The sequence below is a fragment of the Actinia tenebrosa genome, unplaced genomic scaffold, assembly GCF_029948245.1.
Source record: "Actinia tenebrosa isolate PJP-AT-01 unplaced genomic scaffold, QUT_ActTen_1.0 PGA_scaffold15__27_contigs__length_11533743, whole genome shotgun sequence".
Taxonomy (NCBI): Eukaryota; Metazoa; Cnidaria; class Anthozoa; order Actiniaria; family Actiniidae; genus Actinia; species Actinia tenebrosa.
In genome coordinates, this window is record NW_028292575.1 from 9,549,386 (window position 1) to 9,573,339 (window position 23,954).

The 23,954-nt window shown below is 36.6% G+C and overlaps 2 protein-coding genes across 2 annotated transcripts; one reads left to right on the plus strand and one right to left on the minus strand.

Annotated features, from left to right (window-relative positions):
• Positions 1–2,668: 2,668 nt before the first annotated feature.
• Positions 2,669–10,826, minus strand: LOC116308175 (uncharacterized). Its single transcript, XM_089030902.1, has 12 exons — positions 10,662–10,826; positions 9,434–9,500; positions 8,834–9,021; positions 8,287–8,368; positions 7,748–7,821; positions 6,674–6,798; positions 6,466–6,533; positions 5,366–5,442; positions 5,048–5,148; positions 4,633–4,724; positions 4,176–4,388; positions 2,669–3,859 (listed from the first exon to the last, which is right to left on the minus strand). The coding sequence occupies exons 1-12, from the start codon at positions 10,725–10,727 to the stop codon at positions 3,780–3,782; spliced, it is 1,233 nt and encodes a 410-aa protein (XP_088887028.1). The 5' UTR covers positions 10,728–10,826; the 3' UTR covers positions 2,669–3,779.
• Positions 10,827–11,787: 961 nt separating this feature from the next.
• LOC116308178 (spindle and centriole-associated protein 1) lies at positions 11,788–23,174 on the plus strand. The gene is given in 16 exon segments (XM_031718562.2): positions 11,788–11,897; positions 11,899–11,935; positions 12,107–12,154; positions 12,258–12,419; positions 13,431–13,502; positions 14,885–14,943; positions 15,312–15,727; positions 15,943–16,006; positions 17,179–17,305; positions 17,910–17,987; positions 18,504–18,575; positions 19,617–19,709; positions 19,794–19,886; positions 20,221–20,530; positions 21,518–21,802; positions 22,304–23,174. Coding segments are annotated over 16 exon segments (2,265 nt in total). The 5' UTR covers positions 11,788–11,805; the 3' UTR covers positions 22,561–23,174.
• Positions 23,175–23,954: the final 780 nt, after the last annotated feature.

Genomic DNA, 23,954 nt, shown 5'->3' on the forward strand with positions numbered 1-23,954 from the left:
ACAGAAAATATACACTAGTAATATTCATCAACTTCAGTGAGTTCAGTGCTATTAATTATATACCGTATTTACTCGAATAGACGCCGCGGCGTTTATTTTCATTTCTCGTGATCCAGCTGCGGCGTTGTTTATTCTGGGGCGGAGTTTATTCAAAAATCACTTTATTCAACAAGATTTTGTAACAGCAAAGTTAAGGACATACGATAACCTTTTTAACAGGTAACAGTAACAAATCTAGTAAAATGTCATTCATAGTCTTACTTTGTTCTTTGTACAGTAACTTCGAGCTTTAAAATGTTGTCACGTGGGGTATATATCGTGAATCTCGCGCAGTGGGGGAATGACAGGTGCATTATCAGTTATCATCATAAGGACCAGTTGTGAGTAGACTGACTTTGTTTAGTGTGTTGTTTTCTCCCTTGTCAGGGGTTTTCCCCAGGTTTCCAGTTTTCCTCCCTCCGTAAAAAGTCAGCATGTGAGTTGAGTCATCTTATGTTGTAAATGTAGAATGTGGTCCGGGTAGTGGGTGTAGAGCGAACCTCACGGAAGAGCCCAGGACAGGCTAGGGAGTAAGGGACTGTGCAATAATTATCAGGAGGGGGGGGGGGGGGGGGGGCCGAAAAATGAGATATATCAAGCAAAAGATTAGTCAGTACCCCCATTATAAACAAAAATTTTAGTTCTTACCCCCCCCCCCTCTGTTATGTTAAACAAAACGTTGAACCCCCCCCCCCCCAATGATCCCCCCCCCCCCAAATGATTACCATCCTTCAATTAGAAATGTCTTTATGTGAATACCTGTTGTCATGATATATTGCAAGCATGTGTTTACTTGTTCTATGTCCTTGTCTGCAACAAATAGTACTCAGTCATAAGAATGTTCAACAAAACCGTCCATTTCAGAGTCATCTGATTCCACATCAGAGCTGTTTTCAGAAGAATCAGTCGTATTCGGAATCACTAGACAGGAACTCTGTACTACTATCACTGGAATTAATTCTTCATCCCTAGGTGTTTCAGCAAGAGCACTGAAATTAAGGACACGTGCTACCAGCCTAGCTTCATTTCCTGTTAATACGTTTAGGATTTTTCTGCTTGAGGTAGTTCTTTAGTTGTTTTGCTGTCAGAGCTTTGACTTGGTGTTCATCTTTCCAGTTAATGTTTGGAAGGGTGTTTCGTTCAGCTTTCCTTTTTTGAACTTTCAATTGATATTTGTTACAGTTATGTTTGTATTAATTCAGAATACTTATTGCTTTTATATACATTTCAAAACTCAAGGCTCCCCTCCGTCAAATGAGTGATTTTACTTTGAGCCCCCCCCCTATCTTAGCATCAATTTTATGTGTTGCCCCCCCCCCCCCACTGGTTTTTCAGCCCCCCCCCCCCCTGATAATTATTGCACAGTCCCTAATGCCGTCGTCAGTAAAATATAGTGTTTAAAATCTCGTCTTGAAAAGACCAGGTATTTTGGTGAATTGATCTCACTGTTTTTAAAGTGCCTATCACCCTTCTGACGATATTCTCAGTACTGATTCTACATGGGGTAAGATGTTGAATAACCCGAAAAAATTACATAGTTTGAGTGCGGCATTTTGAAGTTATAAAGGTTTTTCCACGCCATATGCTAATGCTGTGACGTAATTTTGCTTCCAAGACGCATGAAAACAATGTTTCCCGATGTTTCCTGACAGTTTTGCCACCTTAGGAAACATTTAAGGAAGCATGTTTCCTCGTTAAGCCAGGGCCTTACAAATCTGAACCTTATCGATTTCATTCTCGGCTTCTTTTATTAAATCAACTCAGACTTATTAAAGGTAACTGGTTCTTTTTTATGTCGAAAACTTCTGTCAATTTATTTAGACTAAAGTTTAACTAAAGTCCAAGCCTTGCATCGCGACGCACTAGTTTGCGAAAGAGAAGACAGGATACATTGGTTTTGGAATAATTTTGGCCACGCTAGTGGCAAGTTTAATAATCAATAAACATATATAATCGTACAAAATACCAAAACCCAAAGAAGCCATGTCTTTGGCAAAGGTGGGGCGAGAATAACTACCACACTTAGAATAACTAAATACGATAATCCAACGAAACAATGGTTTGAAGTCAAGGTTGAACTTGATAAATAAAAGAATCAAGTTCAGTCTCGACTTCAAACCATTGTTTCGTGGTCAGTCAAGCGAATTCGGGATAGGTCTATTGGAATCAAGTCTGGTCCGTATTGTATAATTCCGACCGCTCAGGAAGTCCATCAGATTACTTCATTTCATCTGGGTTTCAAAATTGTATTCTTTTGCTCCGGTCAAAAGAGGCTTTTCAGATAGAAAACACTATATCTTCTTTTGATAGTAAACAAGAAAAAGAAGGGAAAAAAAAAAAAACACACACAAAGCTAGGCTTTAACGAGTTCTCCTTCTCCTTTTATTTGAACTACAGGAGTTTGCTGGTAACGCTGACTGTGAAACTGTAGTACTGAACCGGCTAACAGACAAGATTTTGACTCGTTTCATCAGATTTCTGGTTCTTGAATGGCATGATCATATTGCCATGGGAGTAGAAGTTTATGGATGCCTGCCGGCGTCAGAATGATGTCCCAACTGAACTCGACTAAGGGACGGGGCTGCAAATTTCGATCATTTATTTGGATTTTATTGAAAATATTACCTACTGCATATTTCAGTTTCTTTTATTTCATTCCAATCTTAGGTTATCCCCATGGGGAATAAAGCGACGTCTTCGTAAAAAAAGTTAACTGCGAGGCCCCTGATAAAAATTACATCATTCAACATGGGCAGAAGTTGTGGTAGTTGCCACCGACACATTTGAAACATATAACAATCTTAGTTTCTCTGACAAGCGGTTTCCTGGATCGCTAAAGGATTTCTGGACTCCTTGTTTAATTAACACCCCTGAAATCGCCCGTATTAAAACCACATACAGAAAAATACTATTCAACAATTACTGAATTACACCTTTCTACGCGCGTGGTATTATTTTTGGCAACTTTTTTCAGGTTATGAGGGAAGATTTTCGTATAAAGTTTTTAAAAGCACAAATATGTGTAAACCATTAAAAACAAAGTTTACGGTTTTTGGCTATTGGTGTTCTGGTTTTTCAGTGAATAAAATACGCACGCCCAATAACTCAGAAGATCGCTCATTCTCCTCTACTTTCACATCCCCATAATTATAATGCCTTGCGTCTTTGGGGGGTAACCAATCAAAAAACTGTCCCAGATTGAAAGGTTTCTTAATTGAATTTATACAATACCTTCTTATGTCTGTACAATACTGATTATCAGTTTATTCCAAGTTATTTTTGCGTGTACAGATCATCAAGAGTTTTGGTCTTACAGAAAATGTATTGACTTACAAAAAATTAAACGTCTTCAAGCTTCTATCTTTTTCTGTTTTTTACTTCTTCATTTTATTTTTGGATACCAAACAAGGTATTGTCAACATTGTCTGATCAGCCTTCAGCAAAATAGGTGGGTTTTTACCCTCTGGTTACCCCCCAAAGACGCAAAGTATTATGGGGATGTGAAAGTAGAGAATAGCCTCATATCAATTTAGGCTTTTGAGCTAAAATTCAATTTTAAAATCTTGAATTAGAAAATAAAAAGTCCAGCTTGGAGCGCGAGAACATGCCACGATAGCAAAATTCTAGCACGATATCGAAGCTTATCGAACATGGCCTAATCCCAAAATATTGAAGACATGGCGACCATTAAATTCGTCGTCCATCACATCAGGGAATCAAGGCATCTAGTTCAGCATGTGTTATAAGCCAAGGATTTCGTCAGAGTTAAAAGAACTAAGAGAGTCGCTTGATAAGTCTGATAATTCATCGTTGATTTCAACTGCAAATATAGAATTACAGAATATCAAACCACTGATTAATTGTCTGGCAGTAGCGTAGTTTTCCATGAGCCGGTGGGGAGATAGTGCTTGCGTACATGTATTATGTTTGACAAGCATTTAGCCCCTAGACGCTTAGGGTCCTTGTGTAAGAAAGGAGGGATGAGTCTCAGTCCCCTTCGTTCGCTAGCTCGTTATCCCTTGGTCATGCAACCACAGGTAGAAACAGACTAGAAAATAGTAATGAGACACCTGTGGAGGAGGCTAGTTCTTGTTGTGTGTGTATGTATGTGGAGGAGTTGGGAAGTGTTTTTTTACCTTGATATGAATGGCTGTTAATCTGTATTGATGTTGCTTCAGAATCTGATCCACTGCTGAGACCAAGTAGAGCTGTACTAGTATCCAAGTCACTATCAGATAGCGAAACACGATGTTTCTTTTTTGAATGAGTTTGGGAAGAAGAAAGTCCATTCCTTAAAGACTGTGCATTGCCATTAGTTTGTGCATGCGCAGATCTATTGGAGTTGATACCTGTAGAAGGAAAATCCAGAAATGTGAATAAGTAACCAGACCAAGATCCCCATTTTCAGCTCGTAAAAAAATGGGATTGTGGGGGGGGGGGGGGGGGGGAGGAGGGGGGGGGGGGGGGAGAGGTGGTTGTTCCACAAGATTCATTCTATCCTTGTTGTTGATTCTTGCTGAGGAAAAATCGGAGAACGGAATTAAATCTCAGGTCACAGTCATTCCATCATATAATCATTGTCTAATAACTCACCAGATTGTTTTCTACGATGTATATCACGTGACTGTCCTTTTTCATTGGATTCTAATTGGGATACCTTTGTCAAGAGCTCATCTAGTTCCCTTCTATAATAAAAACAAAGAGCAATTTGCACTCACAGAAACAGATGGCTAGCATAGGTAATGCAATGGTTTAAAAGATGTTGGAGGGGATAGTAGGGGGCTGACAGTCACAGAAACAGATGGCTAGCATAGGTGCTGCAGTGGTTTAAAAGATGTGGGAGGGGATAGTAGGGGCCTGACAGTCACAGAAACAGATGGCTAGCATAGGTAATGCAATGGTTTAAAAGATGTGGGAGGGGATAGTAGGGGGCTGACAGTCACAGAAACAGATGGCTGAAGAAGTAGAGTAGGTTGACATGTGAGTTTCAATGCACTTGATTTGTTACCTTATGCTTCCCATGTCTGAATTTCTTAGTTCTCTGTCATCTACTATACTTTCAATGCTGCGTGATTGAGATCTCTGATTTTCAGAAAGTAAGTTCACAGTCTGTGAAAACCAAGAATTAAAAAGGAATATCAGAAATATCAGATTGAGTAAAAATAAGTTGTAAGCTAAAGATGACACAGGGCTTATTTAGACAGCAATCATTAAAGTAAGGTTTTATGTAGTATCTTTTACAAAAGTGCTACTAAGCTTACATCTACAAGTAAGTCTATGACATTAGTACCTTTTTGAATTCATGTACATTATGATTAATACATACTCTATCAATGCGCTCAAGCCGTCTATTAGAATCTTTTGCATCTGCCATTGTAGTTTGGGTGTCTAACTCAATCTTACCTTTAAAAATTCAAATGAAATGATAATATTATTAGTTCTAATTAATTTCTATTATTATTATTATTATTAATTTTAAAATATTTGCCTGAACAGTAAAGCTAAATAGTAAATTATGAGACTATATGAGCTACATCTTAAACAAAAGACTAATATAATATGTACTGTACACATGATGGTCTCTTAAAACCTGCCACCCGGTACAGTGGGTAAGAGCATCATTGGTCTGTTGTTCGGGAGGTTGTGGTTCAAGCCTCGGCCGGATCAACACCCAGGGTCTTAAAATAACTGAGGAGAAGGTGCTGCCTTTGTAATAATATCTGCAAATGGTTAGACCTTCAAGTCTTCTTGGACAAGGACTTTAAACCGTAGGCCCTGTCTCCTAACCCTTCCTAACCTACAGTAAAATGGGGGACATAAAAGAAACCCTGGCAGTGACCACCCTAAGTGCCTACACGTCATACTAACCATCTCTCATGCTTGTAAATTGCATAAAAAGCAATTTGTCATTCACAACTCCATGTAAAGCGCCTTTGATTATATCCACATATAAAAGGGCGCTATATAAATCATAATCTTTTTTTTTTCAAAAACAACAGTAATATTCTACCATTGTAGTCTTGAAACACAAGCAGTTGACAGCCCCAAATGACAGAAACATGTAAGAAGTCGAAAGAAGTCTATAAAATTGTTTACACCATGATAATATTATTAATATTAGTCTACTTGCAAACAAATGTCCTGGATCATTTAACTAAGTAATTTGAATTTTTGGAGAGACAAGGATATTAAGAGAACTAAAACTGATTTTGTAAAAATATTAAAAATAATAAATAGGATTTAGCAGTGGCATTTCGACAGAGTGGCTCTTCATCCACTGAATTCCAATATTGGAATTTAAAAGTTGATTTTTGAGGAGGGAGGAAAACCGGAGAACCCAGAAAACCCTCAGCACAGGAAAAAGCACAGGAAAGAACCAACAAACAACTCCACTCACATACAACACCGAGCACAGCGGATACTTACCAATTCTTGTCTTTAAGTGGTCGATTTCCCTCCTTAAAGAATTACAGTCATCCTGTAAAATCCTTTTACTGTTAAAGGAAATGAACTAGTAAGCGCTGACAGATATGCAACATATCCAACCCTGAGACCATTATACTAACATTAGTAGATAAAATGATTCAAATTGTAATGGTAAATAATTGGTATTAAGCTGTAAGTTTTAACTTACTTTTCATGTAGATCTCTGGCTAAGGTTGCATTACTTGGATCATCATAGGAGATGTCATCCCTGTTCTGTTTCAATTGGTTTTGACTTTGTATTCTTTCCAATTGGCTGTACATCTCTCTTTTAAACTGTCACACAAAAGATTTCAGCTGCATATTAATAATTGTATTTTTCCATTACCTCCATTTGCATTGCTACATGGCCACCCCAGACAAAAATCGCAACGTGCACTTTGCAATAGACTGCCGTCAATCAAACACATTGACGTCATTTACACACGTTTGGGTCGGCCTGGTGAGTGTGGCTCATAATACTTGTAAACAATCGACAAGTTTTGGCGCCTTCTGAATCACACACTCGTGTAAATGATGTCAACGTGTTTGATTGACGGCAGTCTATTGCAAAGTGCATGTCACGATTTTTGTCTGGGGTGGCCGCGTAGCAATGCAAATGGTGGTAAGCATTCAATAACATGATTTTGATTTACATTTTCATGTGATTCCAGAAGATATGGGTGGACGACTGTAATGGATGGATAGCTGCATGGATTGGATATATGATAGATATATGCATGGATTGGTGGGTTGGAGGATGGTTGGTTGGATGGCCTGCTCTCAGTCTGACCTCTAGCTCAGCTGGTAGAGCATCGGAAGTACGATTTCGAAGGTCGTGGGTTCAATTCCCAGTGAGGTCGGAAGTTAATTTTTCCGAATTTAATCCCAAGGGTTTTCGCCCGGAATAACCTCGTTCCCAAGCACTATAACTTATCTATATTTCTATATCTTCATGTATTTCATTAGTGCCATGCGGTCCACATATTCTCATCTTTGCATCATAATTACCGCTACCTAACATCTATTTCACCCCGGCCTGCTCTCAGTCTGACCTCTAGCTCAGCTGGTAGAGCATCGGTAGTACACTTCCGAAGGTCGTGGGTTCGATTCCCAGCAAGGTCGTAAATTAATATTTCCGAATTTCATTCCAAGGGCTTTCGCCCGGAATAACCTCGTTCCCAAGCACTATAACTTATCTATATTTCTATATCTTCATTATCAATAATGATTGTGTTGTAAATACCCCTTCAAGTTTTCTCTCAGTTTGAAGATCTACCCCATGTTCTCTCAGCCTTTCATTTAGTCTGGAAACCTGATCTAGAAACAAATAAACAAAAGCTTGAAATTAAAAATCATTAAATATTATAATTAAATTCTGAGGGCATCACACCCAAGACTATGGGTTAGGCTTCACTAATTTGCAACGTCCCCTGTGATTGGTTAGGTTTAGGGGCGGGGTTGGGGAAAGGTCATTGTTTTCTTTTGTTCTACACAGGTGTGCCCTCCAATAGGACCACATCTTGCAAATTTATGAAGGATGACCCAAGACTACCAATTACAGCAAAAGATATAACAGTTTTTAAGGGAAATATACTATTAGCTGTCTATCAAATAAATACAGTAGCTTAAAAATTAGAACTTTAAAAAGTTAGCCTCCATGACAAAATGTTACATTGGTGACTAATAAATAGTAGCTTCAAGTTAACAGTGAGTGTTTTTTAAACCAAGTTCATAATTTATCTTATAAATATCATATTGATTAACATATTGGTTAACAAATACCTTGTAAAGTTGAAATTGTTTCAGCCTGATGAGTTTTTGCTTTCTCCAGTCTCTTAACCGTATGGCTTAATGAGCTGAGGGTCTGTGAACAATAAGAAACATGGCAAAGCTATTATAATGAAAAATTAGCAAATTTACATCTATTCAGTTTTTTATGTGTCTGTCCTCTATTTAATAATTCAATAAGTACTGTAAATTCGTTTTTTACAATAACAAGAATTATAAAAACTTCTCATTTTTAGTGATCAAACGACCAAAAGTAAAGACCGTGTGCTTATTAATGTCAGCTTTATCTGTCTGTCCTCTTATTGATAATAAAAAAAGAACCAATCAACACACAAGAAATAATAAATTGTAAGTCGTTAAAAAATAGGTTTTTGAAACCATTTGTTCCAGGTTATGAATGCCTATTTAAATCTCTCAGGAAAAGTTTCTGGTAAACAAGTATGAAGACAGATGTAAGAGACCCCAAAGAAGGAGCAAGGGAATAGTTCCTAAAATTAATATAGATGCAATTTGTATTAGTAACTATATGGTAACTTATTACCTCAGCCTGTTGTTCTATCCTCTCAAACAGGACATTAAGAAGAGCAGGAGAACTACTGCCTTCATTTCGATTAGCATTTACGCCAGACATCCTCTGAGGACTTGTAGATTGAAATCCATTGGTACTGTAGCTAAGGAGAGGATTAGAGGATCTGAAACTAGAGTTCTCAAAAGAACTATTCCGCACGTCTGTAAAGGGAAGGAATAAAGTTTTTGCTTTGAGTTAACACTTTGATTCCAATTTTGTCGGTCATCTCCACTTCCAAACAAGTTAAGCTTTCTGAATAACAAGATTTTAGCCTTGTACAACAGCCTTTCTTCAAGAAAATAGTTTTTGGTGCTCACTGCTTGAATATGAAAAGAATTCTCTCTTATATTAATAAAAGTCACTGTTTTAAAAAAGAAATGCAGGTGCACCCATTTTAAATTCCTTAAATTTAAAATATACTTCCCAAATGACAATACATAGAAGTGGGTTTTCTTTCTGACAGGAAACAAAAAAAGAGCCAGGATTCAAATGTATACCTTAAGATAATATCAAAACAAAAATTAAAAAAACTTGGTCATTATAAATAAAATATTGGTTCATAAAGTAACATACCAAGATTAGGACTTGAGTAATACTTTGCTTGTGAAGAATGTCTTACTCTGGATGAACCAAGCTGATCCTATAATATGAAGATCATTGACAATTTACTGATCTTAAAATCAAAATCCTGGTTCCTGGATCAGTTGTCCAAGGTCATTGAGGTAATGCAGTTTGCTTACAAGATAAGCATTGTACATGTGTTCACATAAAATTTAATCTTAGAATAAATAAGTGGTAGGAATAATTTGAAAACAGCCCCCATCCCTGTAATATAGTGATTACTACAAGAGACCAAACCAAAAATGGACAATACTAACGCTCAATCATGAATCTATTGAAATACCAGAATCAAGCATCCTAGCTTATAACATCATCAGACCCTAGGACCTAGAAAGGGGAGGTTTGTTTTTACCAATCTTAGTTGTTGCAACTCGTTGTTGCAACTTCAAAGCAAACCTTCTGAGGTTGTGAACTTGAGGAAAAGGAGGAAGCTGATGATGTTTGGACTGTGATCAGTCCTTGTATTTTCCCTTAGTCTCTGTTTGCTGTAGTTTAATGTGAGGATATGTAGCTAGTCCCTGCTCTGCTCCCAAATGGACCACAACAACACCAAACAGTGTCCCAGGGAAAATGCAGGGAGTACTTGCAGGCTAGTGAAGGCATTAAAATAACCCAAGGTCAAACATATAATAATAATAATAATAATAATAACTTTATTAATGTCTCTATTTCTTCTAGCCGGGTACAAGTGCCCTACTATAATCGGGGAGACATTCAAAACATTCAAAACAAAGTTACAATATAACATAAGTATATGTACTGATTCCCTAAATAAGAAAAAAAGGTTTTATAGGTTTTCGCAAAGCAAAGAGGCCAAAAAAAAAAAAAAAAAAAAAATCATTTACGACTAATATAAGTTATAAATGTTTTGTTATGGGTAAATAAACTTATTTACAGGGGACTTGAAGCAGCAGGAAATGAACGCTCGTCTATTATAAACAAACCAAATGAGACATGCATTTCTTACGAAATAACTAACTAGCAAGTATTCTATCATGCCTGGTATTCTATTGAAGATTACAAAAACTCTTTCGTTCACTAACGTCCTGAAATAACTCAAACGACAAATTTTGGTTTGAGTTATTCGTTATTTTATCTGATCATGAAGGTCAGCTGAATAATCGTAGCTGTGTTTCTAAAGTCTTACTACTGTTTTGGATAAATTTTGCTGTAAACTTACCTTAACTCGAGCTAGGTTGGTCTCAGTTTCTTTTACGATAGAAGAGATCTTGTCCTCCCAATCCATATTATGTTCAGTTACGTTTTTCTAGTGCAATCATTAATTCAAAATGTTTTTATAATCCCTTTTTGTTTTGACAAAGCACCCAAGCGTCCTGAATTCGAATTTCGCTCACCTGCGCGTTGTGCCACTGAGCATCTACTTTGAGACAAACCGCTGATCTACGGAAAGTTCCGAATTCCGAGTCCGTAGTCCTGAATCCTGTGCAAAAAGTCATGTTTGTTCTGGTTAATTTGTCATATACTTATATACTACCACCCTTTCTCGAACCCGCACTCCCGGCCCCCATATATCCTGATTACATCCATGTTAGTCAGAGGACTGCAGTCATAGCTTAGGACAGCTAATCACAGCTAAGGACACCTAAGGACCGTTAATCTTGGTTAAGGACAGTTAATAATGGCTAAGGACAGCTAAGGACAGCTAATGCGGGGGGGTACTCCCATATATGGACTATACGGGGATGATCGCTGAACAGGGTATGGTTTTTCGAGCTTCTTGTCATAAACAGGATATGCAATTTCACTCAAGTTCCAAGTTCTTCCTGAGTTTCTTGTCATAATCAGGGTTTCTACTTTCGTATTGACCGAAACTAGTTATCATGGTCGTAAAAAAACGATACGCGAGATGACATGATAATTGAAACAGGAATGCATTGTAATAAATTATATTTTTTGTCATAAACAGGGTCTACAAATTTGATTTTTTTTTTTTTTTGTCATAAACAGGGTACCCCTTTCAGAATCCCAGCGGAACACCGCTACCCAAATTCTGGCGGAGTACCCCCCCCCCCCCCCCCCCCCTGGGAGCTAATGACAGCTAAGAACAACTAATCCCAGTTAAGGACAGGCAATCCCTGCTAAGTACAGGTAATAACAGGTAATCAAAGGTAAACACAGTTAAGAATGGGTGATCATAGCGAAGGACATGTTAGTGTACAAGCTATATGTGGTATTCATATAGTAGGACGTCGTCTATATGGCATTCAGCCATGAAGTACATACCTACTGGAGAGAAGACAACAAGCCCCCAGTGGACCACCCTGGTTAAATATTGTCTGGCAAGAAAGGCGGTAAATTCCAATATGGCGTCGCGTCCTTCTCGAGGATTTCTTGTCGGTGATGGAACACTTAGACGAAAGAATGATAGAAATAAGGCTGCTAAGAGACAAACGAAGTTTACGCAGAAGAAGGAAAAAGAAACCAGAGTGGGACGTTAGTATTAAGAAGCATTTTAATTAATTTTTTTTTAATAAAGGCTATTTAAAGACTAGTTTTGATTTCCCGGATTTTGACCACAAAATTTTCCAACGTTGAAAGTTTTTCTAAACTTTTTTAGAGGACAAAATAGTTAATTATTTTTCATTTCTCCCCGATATACTGTAGGATACTGTTAGTGACCTTAATGTTTATAAAGCGAGCCAAGATGAACTGGTAAGTGATTAGTTCAAAATGTTTATTATATTAAGTTTATTTATAAGCATCAAAATTAAGTTCAGTTATTTTACCGTAAGTATTTTGATCTATTACAAATCAGAGAAGAAGACGTGAAGCACACAAATCTAAAAATGCTAGCTCTGGTTGGGCAAGAGAAGTCAAAAGGAAGGAAAACCAAAGTGATACCAGTCCAGACCATCCAGACAGTAGTACTAAACGAAAACAGGCCATCCTGCAGGAGATTCTTTTTGGCCAAGATAACGTAAGGATTGTTATTGTGGAAAATGGTGGGAAGTTCCTGAATATCAATTGCAATAGACCTCCTGGGCTCTGACGTAATGTTTTTCCATTTCAGATCACGTGTCATTCCCTAGAGTATCATTTCTTTGTTTACACATGAATATGGATACAACTCAAACAAAGAATATTATTCTCAAGAGAATGACACGTGGTCTGAAATGGGGCAACATTACGCCAAGCCGAGGATCTATTACCTATATATTTAGCAATGAATAAGGTGGAAAACTAGTGTAAACTGCGTCGGTGTTTTCAGTATATATTTAGCAATTCATCCTCGGGCCTGAATGGGCTATTGACCCATAGGCCATGGGGGCTAGTTGACTAAATTAATTATTTAAAGTCAAATCCAACTAACGCTTAAATATATAGATGCAAGTTTACTAGTTTTGAATTAAAGTTAAATTCAATGTTTTGGTTTTCAAAGGTGGCACTTTTCGCTACTAGTAGGATATATCTTATAGCCTATACTTCCATGCTTGAACTAGAATCAAACTAATGTACAAACAACTCATTCTACATGTTGAGAGGGCACACTGTTTGCTGTAGTTTTTGATGCTGTTAGCACTATTCTTTTTTGCAAAGTTGTTGCATGCTGGTGGATGTCATCAGAAATTACTGTGACGTCTTTGTTCACAAATAAAACACAGTTCTCAGTCAATCAGAGGGTGCATGCACACTATTTAGGCTATATAGTAGAAAATACTGAATGAAAAAAGGGCTCCTTATCTCGAAGATACACCTTCAACTTATATGCAACTCAGATTGCTTAATACAAGTGTGCATCTTCCATATACAGTATATATATTTATATCCTATACATCTGCAATTTTCAATAATGCAATTTCAGTAGTTTAGAGTAGCCCATTGGAAATTGTTGTTGTTTTTTCACTGCTGCCAGTCAAAAATGTTAAAGGTACTGATTGATTTTTTTTCACATATACATGTAGTATTGAAAACATAATTTGTTGATTAGTTTCAGTCTGTCTTAGCTGAAACAGACACAACAATGTCTGCAGTAAAAGATTTATTTGGTGATGACCCAAAGGTATGTTGTGATCAGTGTAAAATATTAAAACACATTCTTTGTCTAGCTGCAAAGCTGTATTTATTTTGTTGTCATGTCACACACATTGGGAGTCTATCACAAAGATGGAATTGGATTTTAAAACTCAACTTGACATTAGTAAGAACCAGCCAGATTTTTTGGGTATGTAAATAAAGTATCTTGTTTTTGGAATTATTGGGATCCCAGTCATTCCTGAAATTCTGGGTATGTTGCTATAATAGAGGGTAAATATTGAATACATTATCTTGGCACCCCCTTGGCCAGGTCTGACACATACAATACAAACTGTGCTTCACTGCATTAAATAATACCTTATATACATCACAGAAAATACAAAAATAAACCATTAAAATTAAAAAACTATTTAATTATTATTATTATAGTACACTCAACAAAATTAATCGACTCTGATTGGTCGAGAGGAATACAATTATAGCGTTAATTGTACTCGGTAGGAGTACCAAATTAAGTCGCTATGGCAACACGGCCAAAACAATGTTAAAACATCTATTTTCTATCATTTTGTACTTAAAAAACATATAAATAAAATTTTAAAGCTGTAAGAACTAATCTTTTTTATGCATTTCAGTTGTGCGATGGACTGAAAATCGACCGCCAAATAGACAAAGATGAACGGCGTTGCTTTGCATTTTTTACTGAAATTTTGTTGAGTGAACTATAAACAAAAAATCACACGATTTTCTCGTACAATTTGGAATTAATAGACACTCATAATGTTTCACCTAAAGGCTCGTGCAATTACAAGAACTTTCAAAACATTACTCGTGTCTATTAATTTCCAAATTGTACTCGAGTTCGTGCGATTTCCTCTACAAATATTGTACTCTGTAGAGTCCCAATTAAGTTGCTCAGTTTTGTCATGTGTATTATAAACAAAAAATTCCACAATCTTCTCATACAAGGAACTCATGATGTTTTGCTCTCAAATTGGACTCTCCTAAAGGCTTGTCCAATTTACTTTTAAAACATCACTTGCACCAATAAATTTGTACTGGAGATTGTGGAATTTCCTATACAAACTGTAGCTTTACAGTGAGGATACTCAAACAGTTATTTCCTGGACTTTCTAATTTTTCAAACTCTCTTGAATAAGCATTGAGTTTGAATAACCAAGTGATCAAAATGAATCAATATCTTTCCAATCAATTATAAACCAGTAAGTTGAAGGGATGATTTGCAGTATAAATTTTTAAAAAGTTACAAAAAACTGAAATTTAGTTCTCCCTGTTTGAATTCAATAATGTCATTGATTTTTGTCATCTCAAGTACATACATCTCCCACTTTGAACCATTATTCAGTGTTCATAAACTGTTTTAAGCAAGTTTATTTTTCATTTTAGAAATTTTTAGGATTTCCAGTTGTAACGGCTGCTCCCAAGTCTGAGAAAAATTCAGAAAGGTGAGTAGGTACCAGTAGTTTACATGAGATTCAGAGTTTGCAAAATATAATTGGTGCAGTTCAGTTGGTTAGTGCACACATGCAGCCTTCACTAGATAGACTGTTCTGTGTAATGTGTAGCTTTAGCTGTAAATACCCATAATAAGGAACATTTGTTAGCCTCTGAGGGTAAAGGGCTACGTCCTTCAAGCACTTTATACATGAGCCCATTGGCTAGGGAGAATTGGGTAACCGCTTCCCACGTCATTGCCACGGTATTGAAATAAATGAATTTCCTTTCTAATAACCATCAATTTTTTTGTTGATATATAAACTTCAAATTACTGCATTTTAAAATTTACTGTTAGTATGGATATTCTAATCAGCAGGTATATAGGTGGTCCAGTTTCAGAAATGCTAAATTCACCCACACAGTTATCCATATTAAGTGAGTCCATCATGAGGACACCTGCTCTTAATGAGCTGTCTGACAAAACAGACAGTGAGTCATCAGTAAGTGATGAACAAATACAAGAGGATGCTGAAAAACATGAGCCTCAGAGAACCATGTTTGAACCCCAGCTTGACCTTCAACACTACAGGCAGTTAATATCTCATGAATCTAATAAGGAGTGTTACAAGGTTGAAGATGTTGTGCCAGATAGACGTATGGAGAACCAAAACCTTCACTCATACCCAGAAAGAAGCCAGTCAGTACATATATCACAAATGTCAAGTGATAGGGTACCAACTAATACAGTTAAACATGCATCAAATGTAAATACTTTTGCCAGAAGTGATTTGGGTAGGTTTTTACTCTTCCTTGCTGTATTTAAGAATTAAAATCAGTTTTATCAGCATGACCATAATTATTTAAATTAATATAAGTTTATTACTTTTCTTTGTCTTAATCTTCAAGCAACTCCCTGTCATGTTACTACTGACTGATATGCATATATCGTCAAAATATTAAATTATATACGAATGTAATGTTGATTAGTTCATCACTGACTTTTGCAGTACAGCATAAATCAATTGGATTGCCTTCAGTTCCTGATCAAGTACCCTCAAATGAAAGAGAAAGGTAAGTGCATAACTTAGAAAGCCTAAAATATCACATAGTTTATGTTGGACCCATAGTTTGAACAGATTGTACTATCATCAGAAGGTTTTATTTTTTAATATCTGGCTGCTTATTATCACAAGGTACTTATGCTAATGTATCTCTGTGTTAGGGGCCAGCCAATCAGATCTTTTCACTATATTTATTGTTTCTTAAATAGACGCCATTAAAGAGCAGATTTGTACTGTGTTGTAGTCACTAACATCATAACATATATCAAATACTTGAGAAATCTGATAGAAAGATATCTAGTGAAGTAAAATATGATATTAATCATCTATTAAGATCTCTAAGATCTCTAAGAAAATTAACAATTTAGTGCATGGTGTATCCGTTACAGTACATAGTAAAGTTATTTTAAGTAATATATACAGTATGAGTGGCCGTGTTGTATCAGATATAGAGAGTTGGTATATCAGATACAACACGTACACGAATAAGGTAGATTGCTTATCAAACGTCTAGGTTAGTTCCTTTGTGTTTCACTAAAATTTTCAAAATGAAATTGAATCTGACCAAGAAAATCCAACTTAAAGTTTATGCAAATGAACACAATTTTGTATCAGATTTACAACACTCTTCACAGTCGTGATTTCTGTTGTGTCGTACATACTTTTAAGTATCTGGTCGTAACTTTATCATCTGATTGGAAAGATCATGTAGAAGTTATTTCTTGCAAGATAAATCAACGTCTAAATCTTTTACCTAAGATAAAGGATCTCTTCCCCTTCAATACAGTCACTTTTACTTTTTTACAGTAGTTTGATTTTGTCAATTTTAGACTATTTTATACAGCTGAGCACTTCAAAAATAGTTTCATTAATGGGTTAAATTTTAAACATAATTTAGTTAAGTAATGATAATAATAATAATAATAATAACTTTATTAATGTCTCTAATTCTTCTAGCCGGGCACAGGTAAAATCAAGTATATCTTTTTATAGCATTTACAGATATTTTTTATATGTAAAAGTATTATACTGTTGTTTATTATTATTGCTATTGATTTAATAAATATTTGTAATTGTCTTATGTATGTTTTTTATTAGACTAATAAAGACCAATTATTATCATTATCATAAGACTATGAAACTGATTTGTCAGCCATTTTACTAATATTTTCTAATTATTAGTCAACCTAAAGTGGCTATAAATCCCATTAGAGAAGGAAAGACTAAATCGCAAAGACAGCCAAAGGCCAATGATACCAGCACATCATCATCTACCAGTAGCCTGAGAAGTCTGGAAGACTTGAAAAAGGTATTAGATGATATCATTTACAGTGCATGTATGATGATGGGTTTTTAATGTTAAGACATGGTACAGGCAAGTGCAGTGTTTGTAGAGGTCCCATCAAATAATAAAAATAACTGACCTAGAGGCTGACAACTTCAGAGTCAATTAAACAAAAGAAAAAACGGTCTGACGAGTAAAATATCAGGAGGTGGAGTATGGCTGTGTGGTGGTTTGAAAGGGCTGTTGAAAGCATCAGCATCGGTTACATATAATATAGGGTACCAACCAGTTATTACATACAGTTGAGTCTTACTAAGATGTGTAAAATGCAAGAGAGGGAAGATGCCATATTGGCTAATAATTTATTAATGGCAATGGTTAGTAAATATGGGGCTACTGCCTAATCATTCCACCATAGCTTACAAGACAATAAATGGGACTGACAGTTTCTATAAAAGAAACAGCTGTACTCAACCTAAAATGTCAGTCCAGAAATGGCTTTTTTGCATTTTATTATTTCCCTGAGATAATAAATGCCTAAACCTTTATCTTATCATCATCCAATCAATTCTCTTAATACTCGGAACATACAACAAGTTTATACAATTATATGATTTCTTTATTCTAGATGGTAGAAAGCTTGGAAGATGAGATAGCAGAGTATGAGATGGAGACAGGAAGACAACCAACCACCACCACACCCCAGGTAGGACAATATCCAAGTAAAAGTTATAATTAAAATGATGATACCTCACACGTGATCCATCTACCTAGCTATCGTGTATTTGGCCTATTTGTTACCTACAGTATTACCAAAGTCAGCAAGATCAGCTGTCTTGCATTATATCAAATTAATTATATAATAAGTAAGCTGCTTTCATACTTTGATATGATCAGGTGCCTTGTTTCACTTGCAACTGAATCTGATTTAGAAGAAGTTTATGTGTCACTGATTGCAAGTGAAAATTAGTGACTGTCAAAAGAGTATTTGAAGCACAAGCCAAGCAAAGAGAAACCTTGTGATTCAGATTCCCACATACTTCTGACACAGTTTGTGAGTTTTTATTACACCCCAGTGAATAAATGTTATGTTGGCGGGAAACATTGGCCAATAAGAAGATAAAGAAACTGAACTTTGATACTTGGTATATAATTACAATATTTATTACAGCTTAACCTTCATGTTTCAAGGCTAATTCCTTTTTCTCATTATTCTCTCCAGTCAAGAAATTTTAGTGGCTATACTTCTTCTTTGATCATTGCTGTTACCAAGCTGATGAAGTACTTAAAGGAGGTAGGTCTATGTCTGTTAAGCATTCTTTTCCTGGATGCTCTACATGAAGTCATAATTGAATGCTGCAAAAGATGGTCTATGCACCAGTTTTCCTGTAAAGTGGAATTATTAACATATCAGACCATACTGGAATATCAGATCAGCCATGGTTAGTAGCTCTTTTCCATACTTTGCCACAGGTTAAAAAAATAATTGCAACCAGCTCCATCCTTTTCATTTTCCACTTGAATTCCCTTCCATTTCTCCTTTCCATTCTCCCCTCGATTCTTTTCTCATTATGTGATAGAATTCTCTCTCTAACAAGATTCTACCAGTTCCTGTTTATCACCAGACGCATCATTATCCATGATTAGGTTCTTTCTTTAGGAACTTGAATTATTTTACCTACACTTCCAGCTGACCTGGTGTTCTAGTCCATAAAATATATTAATTATAGAGGATATAACACTGGACACTTAATTCAACTGATAAACTTGTGGTCCTCTTTTATCGTCTCTAGTTAATTAGGGACAGGACCATCATTAACATGGTCATCCAAGCCACATGAAGGTCTAACCATTTGCAGATGTACAGTACAAGTCATGTAATAACAATGACAGCACCTTCTCCTCAGTTATATTAAGGCCCTGAGTGTTGGTCCGGTCGAGGCTTAAAGACCCATTGCCACTTACCGTGATGCACCGTGGTCACAGATGAATTTCGTGGTCCATGAAATTCAAAGATTCATATATTGAATAATAACTTCATATTAAATCCTTTTCCGACATAGCACTAAGGCATAATAATGATTCTTTTATATTCTTTTAAGAGTTTATTCAAAAGGTTGGAATTGTTTTTTCAGTGGTGACGCGATTCAAAATGTAAACAAATTGTGATGCATCACGGTAAGTGGCAATGGGTCTTTAAACCACGGCCTCCCACACAACAGACCAATGCTCTTACCAACTGAGCTAATCAGATTAAGTTGCACCTACCTAAAACCTGGGTCCTAGCTGACGCATGGTAAGTATTTACTAATATCTGAATTAAACTTTTCTGCAGACGGAAATACAGCGCAATGCTGAAGCCATCTTAAGAGACCAAATACTTCAGGGGTTTTCTGAACAAAGAGAACTAATTGATGCCTTAACAAACGTAAGACTGAATTTTGCTTTTTAATTAAATTATTGGTTGGATATTTCAGCAATATTTTGATCATTTTTCTGTGACTGCTAATAGGATATCGTCCAGACTCAAGAACAAAATATGAAACTACAAAGTGAGCTGCACTCTTACAGGCAGAGTACAGATAATCAGTTGAACTACCTGAGGGTTAGAAACAATAATAATACATGAAGTTAAAATTTTGAGTTTTAAATAGACCTTACTTGTTCCTTGTGGTGCAATGTATTTCCATTACAAACCATATGTCATTTTCTGGAGAATAAGTTTTTGTTTGAGTTGTATTCATTTTATACATGTGTCTTCTCATGCTCAACTGTTAAACAAAGAAATGATACTTTTGGCAATGATACACTGTCCGTAATGTGGGGAAATCCACCATTACCAAGAATTTGCACAATCAACATCACTAATGCTATTAAATAATCCATTCTGAAAATATCATATTAAGGCTTATACATTTTTCACCATTTTTCTTTATCAGAGGGAATTGGAGTTTGTTTTGAAGAGTTTTGAATACCACACTGTTCAAAGCACCATTAAAACCCTACATAGTACCAAACCTGTTTCATTAGATGCATCCTCTCAAACCCATGAACATTCTCGTGGCGACATACACACAGCTCAAGGCAGCTACAGAAAAGCTGGAACTGTTGAGGATTGTCTAAGGACTCAAGGTGCATTGATCCCAGTTTCTGCTCCTCCTAGAGAAACATCATTGAACAACCAGGAGCTAAATAATAGAGGGATAAAAGATGACCACTTGCAAGTAACAAGAAAACTAAATGGGTGTGGTAAGTTTAACAGCAAGCATCTAATAAAAGTCCCCATAACACTGTGATTAACAGAATAACCAATTGGCCATTATAAGGTTTATAATACCTAACAATTAGACCCTGAGTCTGAGTGGTCTATGTAGCTCTCAATAAATGAGTATGAGTGTTTTGTCAGGTATAAAAGCATGAACCATAGCGGAGTGCTTTTTATACCTCTGAATGACAAAATGTGATTGGCGAGTTTATTTAGGAATGGTTATATGACTGATAGTGTGTACTTCAAAATAAAATAAAATTTAATTTTCATTTCATTTCATTTTGAGAAAGCTTCTGGTAGAATACCAAAAACAGTTGACACACTTTCATATGTTACCCCATTTACCCCACATGGTACAGTCCATATTTCATGTTACCCCTATTGCTCCACGTGGTACACCCGGGGAGGGGGGGGTACTCTGCCAGGATTTGGGTAGGGGTGTTCCGCTGGGTTTCTGAAAGGGGTACCCTGTTTATGACAAAAGATATAATTAATTGCACTGAGTTCCTGTTTCAATTATCATGCCAGCTCTCATATTGCTTTTTGAAGAGCATAGTAACCAGTTTAAGTCAATACAAAAGGAGAAACCCTGAATATGACAGGAAAATCAGGAAAAAAATTGGAACTTGAGTGAAATTGCATACCCTGTTTATGACAAGAAGCTCGAAAAACCATATCCTGTTCAGCGGAGTACCCTTCCCCCCCCCCCCCCCCCCCCCCGGGTGGTACAGTCCATATGTCATGTTACCCCTATTGCCCCACATGGTACAGTCCATAATGTTACCCCTATTGCCCCACGTGGTACAGTCCATATTTCATGTTAACGGCCTATTGCCCCACATGGTACCGCCACATACATTCATATGTACATTATGATTAGGCCCAGTCCCAATGACTGGTTATGCCTGCACCAATAACACAGACAAGACAACGAACAAACATCTAAAATGACATATTTTCTTCTATAGTAACAGCTGTAAGTAATCAAGACCAAGGGATAGGTGTAACTCAACAGCTTGATCCTCCTGTTGAAGCAACACAAGGCACAAGATCTAACACAGGTCATGGTATCTCCTCTGTAAATCAAGAAACACATGAAGATTCCTTGTTGGTAAAATCTCTCATAAAAGACCCAATAGCTACAAGAGATCTGAGAAATAGGCTTCAGGGAATAGCACTTAAACAAAGAACCACAGCTGCAATAAGAAATGGAAGTAATACAACTGTAGACAAGAAGACCATAAAGATGCAAGGTAAACTCAATCAGTTGGATTCTGGTTTATTGATAATCTTTTCAATTACTCATTAATTATTTATGAGGTAACCAGCTATGTGCTTAAAACCAGGTGTCAAAGTCGAAGGACACTGCAAGAGCACTTGGGTATAGAGTACAATGAGTTTCAAGCCTGTTCACATGATCAGTGCCATGATACTTAGGTATAATGGTACAACTATAGCAGACACCTACTAGTTTGGCTTTCATGGCAATAGTCCCTTTACAGTTCCCTGCACCATCTTGAAAGGTAGCCGTGCCTTTGCATTGAAACCTTCAGATGAACCTTTCAAGATGGTGCAGGGAACTATTGTACTCTGAGTATTTCTGGGTCACAATTTTCCAAACGAGATGCGTAACTGGTCCATGTGATATGAAGTATATTGCCTCATTTTTACATTGTGACTGTTGCCTCAATAAGGACCTAGGAATTTAAGCAGTGGTAAGAGAAAAACAATGCCCTGATAATAATATCTTGCAGATGAAAACCTCCATCACCCATCACCTCATGTACACTTCAAATTACCTCAAGATAACACCACCAATAGACCCTGTGTAAACCAAAGAACAGATTCAAGTCTGCCAGAAAAGTCCCCTTGTATATCTCCTATCCCACATCAGGAGCCTGTTGCAGATGTCCCTAACGTGCAAATGACTGGCTTAAGAAAAGAAAAGCATGTAGTGGTAAATCTACCATCTGTTTGGTCAGACATTTCTTCTTCCACTATCTCTGTCTAGTAGTATGGATTACCACAGGGAGCCCATACAAGTACAACATTGCTCTTATGCACAGAATGGTTAATTGGACTTAATTCTACCTATTAACAGTATACATGTATAATGGTCTTTTTATACAGACCATAGTCATTCACTCATCAATTAATAAAGGCATATTGTAGGGATGATGCCAATTGAGGATACCAGTACTGATATCTTGAATGTGTAAAGTGTGATTTGTAAATTACCAGTTGTATGCTTAACGGTATGCAGTTTATACTTGATGCATGAATTTTAGAAATTGATGCCTCTGGGACACCCACCCCCTGTGCCAACCCTGTGTATAAAGTATTCCTTCAAGTGTGTTAAACCCTATTGTAATATCCAAGTTATGTTAGGTACGAGTAAACTTTTATCTTTATTGGATTTGTACATACTGCATGACCCCTTACATGTGATGTCAAAGCAGCTTGATCTGTGGGACAAAACAAAATAATTTCAATCTCCTGAGAATTGGAACCTATCGTTTTGCCCCCCAGATTGAGCTGCATTCCAAAGTGCTTCTGACGCTGAAACACATGAATATTCTACACAAAAAAAGAAGACAAATTTGTAAATAAATGGTTTACTATTTACTCTGGGTAAGCCTCATTTAAGTGTCAAAGTATTTACAAATACCAAATTACAGTAACAGTGTTCTGACCAGGAATTTCTTTCAGGGGGTCAAAGGGCCCACCAATCCGAAATTTAGGGGCCATTTAGAAAACTGGATATGCCATTTCCAAAATCTTAAAACAAAGAATAATAATGTTTTTAGCCAGTAACTGTTGCAAATCTACAATAATGTAAGACAGTTTTAAATAAAATTTCGCTGGGCAGCCATACTTGAGTCTTCAATAAACAGTTAACACAGACTAGTCCCAGACCTCTTGGCGAGTGAGATACTAAATGGCGGCTATGTCCGATTCATGCCGTTTCATGTGGACTTTCACCTTGTTTATCGACTTTTATTATTTCAAAAGTACTATAAATCTCTTATAACTATCAGGAAGTATTCTTTGGATAATTCATGCGCCCTTGGGGGCACATAGAGTTGACATTTGTGCGCCATTTCTGATTTTTATGCGCGAATCCCGCAATGGCGCGGCCTGGTAAGAACACTGCAGTAAAGTAAAGAATGCATGACTTCAACAAGATACAAACACTTGAAAATTCCATGGACCTTCACTGGAACACATGAATACTGTATTTCCTCTAATAAGCCCCCTGGGGGTCATTTATTCTTTTTCAGTGCTCTTGGACTGGGGCTATTTAGGGGGGGAGGTATTAGACACAAAAAGGAGACCAACCCTGTGCAACAGAAATTAAAGCTGGAGTATTGAGGAAAATGAAACAAGAATTGGCCAAGCATATAG